This window comes from Oncorhynchus keta, unplaced genomic scaffold (genome assembly GCF_023373465.1).
Source record: "Oncorhynchus keta strain PuntledgeMale-10-30-2019 unplaced genomic scaffold, Oket_V2 Un_scaffold_23083_pilon_pilon, whole genome shotgun sequence".
Taxonomy (NCBI): Eukaryota; Metazoa; Chordata; class Actinopteri; order Salmoniformes; family Salmonidae; genus Oncorhynchus; species Oncorhynchus keta.
In genome coordinates, this window is record NW_026290873.1 from 445,001 (window position 1) to 455,000 (window position 10,000).

At 46.4% G+C, this 10,000-nt stretch overlaps 1 protein-coding gene across 1 annotated transcript in view; it reads left to right on the forward strand.

Annotated features, from left to right (window-relative positions):
- Nucleotides 1-10,000, forward strand: part of LOC118383629 (BAH and coiled-coil domain-containing protein 1-like) — a 129,348-nt gene that overhangs the window by 90,222 nt on the left and 29,126 nt on the right. The window contains 3 exon segments of the mRNA XM_052515347.1: nt 3,304-3,506; nt 4,619-4,669; nt 8,514-8,800. Coding sequence (XP_052371307.1) covers nt 3,304-3,506; nt 4,619-4,669; nt 8,514-8,800 — 541 coding nt within the window.

The following is a 10,000-nucleotide window of genomic DNA, read 5'->3' on the forward strand; positions in this document are numbered from 1 at the left end:
GTCCGGAGGTGTAACAGTGTCTCTTTCTATTTCTCTCTTTCTTCTCGTTCTCTCTGTTCTCTCTAGAGAAACCCCGTCCTAGAAACCTCTGTTGTCTGTTCATCATAGAGAAAAAGTGCATGGCAGTAGCAGAAAGAGTGTACCATCCTGGTGTCCTCAGCTCTACCATAGCTGGCCCATGACTGCTATGGCACCATCAGCACACTACCAGACAGCTACCAAGGCACTACAGGGCGGGAAGAGGACTGGGATGGGGGCGGGACCACGGGATACCAGGAGGAGGCGGCACTCTGCAGCTAGAAACACTACCTGAAACACCCTATAGAGAGAAACACACCATGGACACTACCGAGGAAACACAGGCCACCTCCATAGAGAGAAACACTAGTCCAGACATAGTCATCAACACTACCATAGAGAGAAACACTACCATAGTGACACAGGTAGAGAAACATCATGGAAACACTGATTGATTTCACTACCATGAAACACTTCTCACAATGTTGTGTTTCAGTTATACTATGACGGAAACACTACCATTTAGGCATTTGAGAAACATACCATGAGAGAAACATACTATGGAAAGGAAACACTACCATAGGAACTATAGAGAGAAACACCATAGGCACACTTTCTGAAACACTACCATTGGGACTACCATAGAGAGACTACATAGAAACACCTATAGAGAGAAACACTACCATAGCCCTGACCTGAGCACTGAAACACTACCATTCTGTATGTGTAGAAACACTACCATAGAAACACTACCATACCACTACCAGAGAAACACTACCATAGAAACACTACCATAGAGAGAAACACTACCATAGAAACACTACTATAGAGAGAAACACTACCATAGAAACACTACCATAGAAACACTACCATAGACACACTGCTATAGAGAGAAACACTACCATAGAGAGAAACACTACCATAGAGAGAAACACTACCATAGACACACTACCATAGACACACTGCTATAGAGAGAAACACTACCATAGGCACACTACCATAGAGAGAAACACTACCATAGAAACACTACTATAGAGAGAAACACTACCATAGAAACACTACCATAGAAACACTACCATAGAGAGAAACACTACCATAGAAACACTACCATAGAAACACTACCATAGAAACACTACCATAGAAACACTACCATAGAAACACTACCATAGAGAGAAACACTACCATAGAAACACTACCATAGAGAGAAACACTACCATAGAAACACTACTATAGAGAGAAACACTACCATAGAAACACTACCATAGAGAGAAACACTACCATAGAAACACTACTATAGAGAGAAACACTACCATAGAAACACTACCATAGAAACACTACCATAGACACACTGCTATAGAGAGAAACACTACCATAGACACACTACCATAGAGAGAAACACTACCATAGAAACACTACTATAGAGAGAAACACTACCATAGAAACACTACCACTAGAAACACTACCATAGAAACACTACCATAGAAACACTACCATAGAGAGAAACACTACCATAGAAACACTACTACCATAGAGAGAAACACTACCATAGAAACACTACTACCATAGAAAACACCATAGAAACACCTATAGAGAGAAACACTACCATAGAGAGAAACACTACCATAGAAACACTACCATAGAGAGAAACACTACCATAGAGAGAAACACTACCATAGAAACACTACTAGAGAGAAACATACCATAGAGAGAAACACTACCATAGAAACACTACCATAGAGAGAAACACTACCATAGAAACACTACCATAGAAACACTACCATAGAAACACTACCATAGAGAGAAACACTACCATAGAAACACTACTATAGAGAGAATAGAAACACCATAGAAACACCATAGACACACTACACTACCATAGAAACACTACCATAGACATAGAGAGAAACACTACCATAGAGAGAAACACTACTATAGAGAGAAACACTACCATAGAGAAACACTACCATAGAGAGAAACACTACCATAGAAACACTACTATAGAGAAACACTACCATAGAAACACTACTATAGAGAGAAACACTACCATAGAAACACTACCATAGAAACACTACCATAGAGAGAAACACTACCATAGAAACACTACCATAGAGAGAAACACACTACTATAGAGAGAAACACTACCATAGAAACACTACCATAGAGAGAGAAACACTACCATAGAAACACTACCACTAGAGAGAAACTACATACCATAGAAACACTACCATAGAAACACTACCATAGAGAGAAACACTACCATAGAAACACTACTATAGAGAGAAACACTACCATAGAAACACTACCATAGAAACACTACATAGAGAGAAACACTACCATAGAAACACTACCATAGAGAGAAACACTACCATAGAAACACTACCATAGAAACACTACCATAGAAACACTACCATAGAAACACTACTATAGAGAGAAACACTACCATAGAAACACTAGAGAAACACTACCATAGAGAGAAACACTACTATAGAGAAACACTACATAGAAACACTATAGAAACACTACTATAGAGAGAAACACTACTATAAACACTATAGAGAGAAACACTACCATAGAGAGAAACACTACCATAGAAACACTACCAGAGAAACACTACCATAGAGAGAAACACTACCATAGAACACACTAGAGAAACACTACCATAGAGAGAAACACTACCATAGAAACACTACTAGATAGAAACACTACCATAGAAACACTACTATAGAGAGAAACACTACCATAGAGAGAAACACTACTACTACTAGAAACACTACATAGAGAAACACTACCATAGAGAGAAACACTACTATAGAAACACTACCATAGAGAGAAATACTACCATAGAAACACTACCATAGAGAAACACTACCATAGAGAGAAACACTACCATAGAGAGAAACACTACCATAGAGAGAAACACTACCATAGAAACACTACCTTAGAGAGAAACACTACCATAGAGAGAAACACTACCATAGAGAGAAACACTACCATAGAGAGAAACACTACCATAGAGAGAAACACTACCATAGAGAGAAACACTACCATAGAGAGAAACACTACCATAGAGAGAAACACTACCATAGAGAGAAACACTACCATAGCCCACCTACGATATTAATAATACAATATGTCTGCCCTGTAGTTAAGTTATTAGACCTACATTGTCCATTCTAGTGTTGTAATTCTATTTCTATGTTGTGTACCGATCTGAGTCACGGCACCAATGCAACTGGCAATGCTATACTCTTACTCTGTGTGCTCTCTCTCTCTCTCAGCAGCCAGTGCAGACAGCGGCGGCCAGGAGGGCTGGACGGGGACCCCGCTGATGATGCGTGGGGGCAGGAGGAATGGGATGGGGGGAGCTCTCGGGGTCCAGGGGTCCGCACGGCTGCAGCAGCCCAGGGCCAGGGTCCTCCGAGCCAGTAGTCAGGAAGCCATGGAGGGGGGAGAGACCTCCCCTACAGAGAGTGAATCCTCCAACCAGGGTGAGTGGGCTGAGGTGACTGTGTGGAGGGGGAGGGGGAAGAGGGGGACAGGGACAGATAAGGTTGGATGAGTGGGACAGGGGGACAGGGTGGCTCTCTTCTCCAGCCAGGTCAGGTACTCAGTACACTGTACCCTTCACTCAGCACACTGTACCCTCCACTAGGTGTACAAGGCACCTCTGACCTGTCATCAAGCTTGTAAACAACCTTCTTCATTAGTCAACTACTTCTATAGAGCACAGGATGCATTTACAGTCATATCACATAGTCCCATGCGCTCTATACACAAGTTAGAGAATAAAACACACACACACACACATGCAGAAGGCTGCCACTCGAGCCCTCGTGTGAGTTTTGTTAATTTGTTAATTCATCTGAAAGTGATCCCTGTCAGTGTTCAGAGGTGAGTGAGAACGTGTTGATGAACGCCTCGTAAATGACAAGTGGGGTCTGCAGCGTGGACACCCGACACCTCTGCTAGTGTGTGTGTGTGTGTGTGTGTGCGTGCGTGCGTGTGTGTGTGCGTGTGTGTGTAAGAAGCTAGGCCACAGCTGCCTGTGAGAGGATCTGACAGGCCATGGAGACAAGGAGGCTGGACCACAGAGCAGTTATAGGCTACAGAGACACACACACACCACGTGCACTCAACACAAGAACACCCACACATACACACGCACACGCATATGCATTCAAACCCACACACACACACACAATCAGTCAGAGCTCAGTACTCCAGACACACTTCAGGTCCCAGCCCCAGAGAACAACATTCAGAAGATCCTGGTATCTCATCATTATGAATTGTTATTTGTTTTCCTCCAGGAAGACAACAAGATAATGAGAAAATTGCTAAATGTTAGAATGTAGAAAACAAGTTGTGGGGAAATACAAGCCTCTAAATGCTTTCTAATGATAAGCACAGGAAGTCTGTTAGAGGAAGTGGACAGGCTGGATTTAGACACAGTACTATGTATGTTTTTCTCTCTTTAGAAGACGAAGAAGAGGAAGGAAGTTATGACAGTGACGAAGGACAAGACATCAAAGCACAACCCTCCCGAGACGTCTCTTCATGCTCCACTGTGACTGGTCCATCCCCCTCGTCTGTCGTCAAGCTGGAGGCCAATCAGAAAGCCCGGAACAAAAAGAGAGGCAGGAACTTTACGGTAAGAAGACAGGCCTGGTGTGTGTGTGTGTGTGTGTGTGTGTGTGTGTGTGTGTGTGTGTGTGTGTGTGTGTGTGTGTGTGTGTGTGTGTGTGTGTGTGTGTGTGTGTGTGTGTGTGTGTGCGTGTGTGTGTGAGCGTGTGCGTGTGTGTGTGTGAGCGTGTGTGTGTGTGTGTTTTACGCTACTTAATTTCTGTCACCAAAATTAAGAATCTCAATAACATTGGTCAGCTTTGACATGTTTACTAAATATTTGTCATACACAAGTACTGATGCTCACAAGGTGTACATGGTACTATACACATCTATATCCCCTCAAATATATATATAATTATATAATATATAATTATAATCATCTCCAGGAGAAGCATCTGTTTTGTTTTAGTCTGTGGGGTCGTTACTGGTCTAAAATCTTCTCTAATTCCTGATTGAGAGAAAAGAGAAAGGAACACTGGTTCATGACTGATAATATACACTGTCTGTTATTCAGTACCACATCAATGTTTAGTTCCTACCTTACAAATTCAGAGAGCACATTGACTCCCCTATCACTGACTGTCTACACTCGTACCTGTCTACCACTGCCCCTCTACACTCATACCTGTCTACCACTGCCCCTCTACACTCATACCTGTCTACCACTGCCCTCTACACTCATACCTGTCTACCACTGCCCCTCTACACTCATACCTGTCTACCACTGCCCTCTACACTTATACCTGTCTACCACTGCTCCTCTACACTCATACCTGTCTACCACTGCCCCTCTACACTCATACCTGTCTACCACTGCCCCTCTACACTCATACCTGTCTACCACTGCCCTCTACACTCATACCTGTCTACCACTGCCCCTCTACACTCATACCTGTCTACCACTGCCCTCTACACTCATACCTGTCTACCACTGCCCCTCTACACTCATACCTGTCTACCACTGCTCCTCTACACTCATACCTGTCTACCACTGCCCCTCTACACTCATACCTGTCTACCACTGCCCTCTACACTTATACCTGTCTACCACTGCCCCTCTACACTCATACCTGTCTACCACTGCCCTCTACACTCATACCTGTCTACCACTGCCCCTCTACACTCATACCTGTCTACCACTGCCCTCTACACTCATACCTGTCTACCACTGCCCTCTACACTCATACCTGTCTACCACTGCCCCTCTACACTTATACCTGTCTACCACTGCCCCTCTACACTCATACCTGTCTACCACTGCCCCTCTACACTCATACCTGTCTACCACTGCCCCTCTACACTCATACCTGTCTACCACTGCCCTCTACACTCATACCTGTCTACCACTGCCCCTCTACACTCATACCTGTCTACCACTGCCCCTCTACACTCATACCTGTCTACCACTGCCCCTCTACACTCATACCTGTCTACCACTGCCCTCTACACTCATACCTGTCTACCACTGCCCTCTACACTCATACCTGTCTACCACTGCCCTCTCTACACTCATACCTGTCTACCACTGCCCTCTACACTCATACCTGTCTACCACTGCCCTCTACACTCATACCTGTCTACCACTGCCCCTCTACACTCGTACCTGTCTACCACTGCCCTCTACACTCATACCTGTCTACCACTGCACCTCTACACTCGTACCTGTCTACCACTGCCCTCTACACTCATACCTGTCTACCACTGCCCCTCTACACTCATACCTGTCTACCACTGCCCTCTACACTCATACCTGTCTACCACTGCCCCTCTACACTCATACCTGTCTACCACTGCCCCTCTACACTCATACCTGTCTACCACTGCCCCTCTACACTCATACCTGTCTACCACTGCCCCTCTACACTCATACCTGTCTACCACTGCCCCTCTACACTCATACCTGTCTACCACTGCCCCTCTACACTCATACCTGTCTACCACTGCCCCTCTACACTCATACCTGTCTACCACTGCCCCTCTACACTCATACCTGTCTACCACTGCCCCTCTACACTCATACCTGTCTACCACTGCCCTCTACACTCATACCTGTCTACCACTGACTCTCTACACTCATACCTGTCTACCACTGCCCTCTACACTCATACCTGTCTACCACTGCCCTCTACACTCATACCTGTCTACCACTGCCCCTCTACACTCGTACCTGTCTACCACTGCCCTCTACACTCATACCTGTCTACCACTGCACCTCTACACTCATACCTGTCTACCACTGCCCCTCTACACTCATACCTGTCTACCACTGCCCCTCTACACTCATACCTGTCTACCACTGCACCTCTACACTCATACCTGTCTACCACTGCCCCTCTACACTCATACCTGTCTACCACTGCCCCTCTACACTCATACCTGTCTACCACTGCCCCTCTACACTCATACCTGTCTACCACTGCCCCTCTACACTCATACCTGTCTACCACTGCCCCTCTACACTCATACCTGTCTACCACTGCCCCTCTACACTCATACCTGTCTACCACTGCCCTCTACACTCATACCTGTCTACCACTGCCCCTCTACACTCATACCTGTCTACCACTGCCCCTCTACACTCATACCTGTCTACCACTGCCCCTCTACACTCATACCTGTCTACCACTGCCCCTCTACACTCATACCTGTCTACCACTGCCCCTCTACACTCATACCTGTCTACCACTGCCCCTCTACACTCATACCTGTCTACCACTGCCCCTCTACACTCATACCTGTCTACCACTGCCCCTCTACACTCATACCTGTCTACCACTGCCCCTCTACACTCATACCTGTCTACCACTGCCCCTCTACACTTATACCTGTCTACCACTGCCCCTCTACACTCATACCTGTCTACCACTGCCCCTCTACACTTATACCTGTCTACCACTGCCCCTCTACACTCATACCTGTCTACCACTGCCCCTCTACACTCATACCTGTCTACCACTGCACCCTCTACACTCATACCTGTCTACCACTGCCCCTCTACACTCATACCTGTCTACCACTGCCCCTCTACACTCATACCTGTCTACCACTGCCCCTCTACACTCATACCTGTCTACCACTGCCCCTCTACACTCATACCTGTCTACCACTGACTCTCTACACTCATACCTGTCTACCACTGCCCCTCTACACTCATACCTGTCTACCACTGCCCCTCTACACTCATACCTGTCTACCACTGCCCCTCTACACTCATACCTGTCTACCACTGCCCCTCTACACTCATACCTGTCTACCACTGCACCACTGCCCCTCTACACTCATACCTGTCTACCACTGCCCCTCTACACTCATACCTGTCTACCACTGCCCCTCTACACTCATACCTGTCTACCACTGCCCCTCTACACTCATACCTGTCTTTTCTTCCTGGCACTGATTTTACAGATTGTGGCTTTTTTGAGGAACTTGCAAAGACTGTACAGTGGGGCAAAAAGTAAAGTGAAGACTTACAGAAAAAGTTTGACCTCTGTCATTGCCAACAAAGGGTATTTAACAAAGTATTGAGATACATTTTTGTTATTGACCAAATACTTATTTTCCACCATAATTTGCAAATAAATTCATAAGAAATCCTACAATGAGATTTTCTGGATTTTTGTTTCTAATTTTGTCTGTCATAGTTGTAGTTTACCTATGATGAAAATTACAGGCCTCTCTCATCTTTTTAAGTGGGAGAACTTGCACAATTAGTGGCTGACTAAATACTTTTTTGCCCCACTGTATATGAGGTTATTTTACCTTTAGTTGAATGCACTAATTGGATTGTAAGTCACACTGAATGAGAATGCTAAATGACTAAAATACTAAATGCAGTATTACTAAATATAATTCTCGATTGAACCATGCAGGTTCCCAGAGTTTGTCCGGGGCAGAGGGAGAGGTGAAGGTGAGGAAGAGGGCCCCCTGTAGGCTTGGCATGGTCACTGCAGCCAAGAAGCACCCAGAGTATCAGGACCAGTCAGAGGGGATGAGGAGGACCGGCGGACCCAGGTCCCAGGAGCCTCGCCGGGAGAGCCTAGGGACCCGGGGCAGCCTCTACCGGAGGACCATGGGACCGGTCACCTTCCCCACCACCAGTGAGAGGCTGAAGAGGGCCACACGCAAGAGCACCATGCTGAGGGGACCCATTAACAAGGTTAGTATTAAGGACGTCACCCTGCTCTGATGGCGAGTACCGCTTCCTCCTGTTTCAGCTCATACCAAGGCTCTAACCCAGGACCTCTGTCTCACAAAGACACCTGACCACCCTCCTGTTTCAGCTCATACCAAGGCTCTAACCCAGGACCTCTGTCTCACAAAGACACCTGACCACCCTCCTGTTTCAGCTCATACCAAGGCTCTAACCCAGGACCTCTGTCTCACAAAGACACCTGACCACCCTCCTGTTTCAGCTCATACCAAGGCCTCCTGTTTCAGCTCATACCAAGGCTCTAACCCAGGACCTCTGTCTCACAAAGACACCTCCTGTTTCAGACCACCCAGGACCTCCTCCTGTTTCAGCTCATACCAAGGCTTTAACCCAGGACCTCTGTCTCACAAAGACACCTGACCACAGCTCTACCAAGGCCTGTTCTCACAAAGACAGACCACCCTCCTGTTTCAGCTCACCAAGGCTCTAGGACCTCTGTCTCACAAAGACACCTGACCACCTCCTGTTTCAGCTCATACCAAGGCTCTAAAACCTCTGTCTCACAAAGACCTGACCACCCTCCTGTTTCAGCTCATACCAAGGCTCTAACCCAGGACCTCTGTCTCACAAAGACACCTGACCACCCTCCTGTTTCAGCTCATACCAAGGCTCTAACCCAGGACCTCTGTCTCACAAAGACACCTGACCACCCTCCTGTTTCAGCTCATACCAAGGCTCTAACCCAGGACCTCTGTCTCACAAAGACACCTGACCACCCTCCTGTTTCAGCTCATACCAAGGCTCTAACCCAGGACCTCTGTCTCACAAAGACACCTGACCACCCTCCTGTTTCAGCTCATACCAAGGCTCTAACCCAGGACCTCTGTCTCACAAAGACACCTGACCACCCTCCTGTTTCAGCTCATACCAAGGCTCTAACTCACAAAGACACCTGACCCTCCTGTCTCAGGCTCTAACCCAAAGACACCTGACCACAGCCTCCTAAAGGACCTCTGTCTTACTGTTTCAGTCAAGGCTCTAACAGCAAAGACACCTGAAAGCTCAGCTATTCACAGGGTATGTCCTAGAGATCAGGATTATTCAGTCATTGATATGCACCTGAGTGGTTTGTATGTGATGTATGGAATCCAGGTGAAGCCAGGGCCAGGGGCCCTCAGACAATACTCAGACATAATTTACAGATAG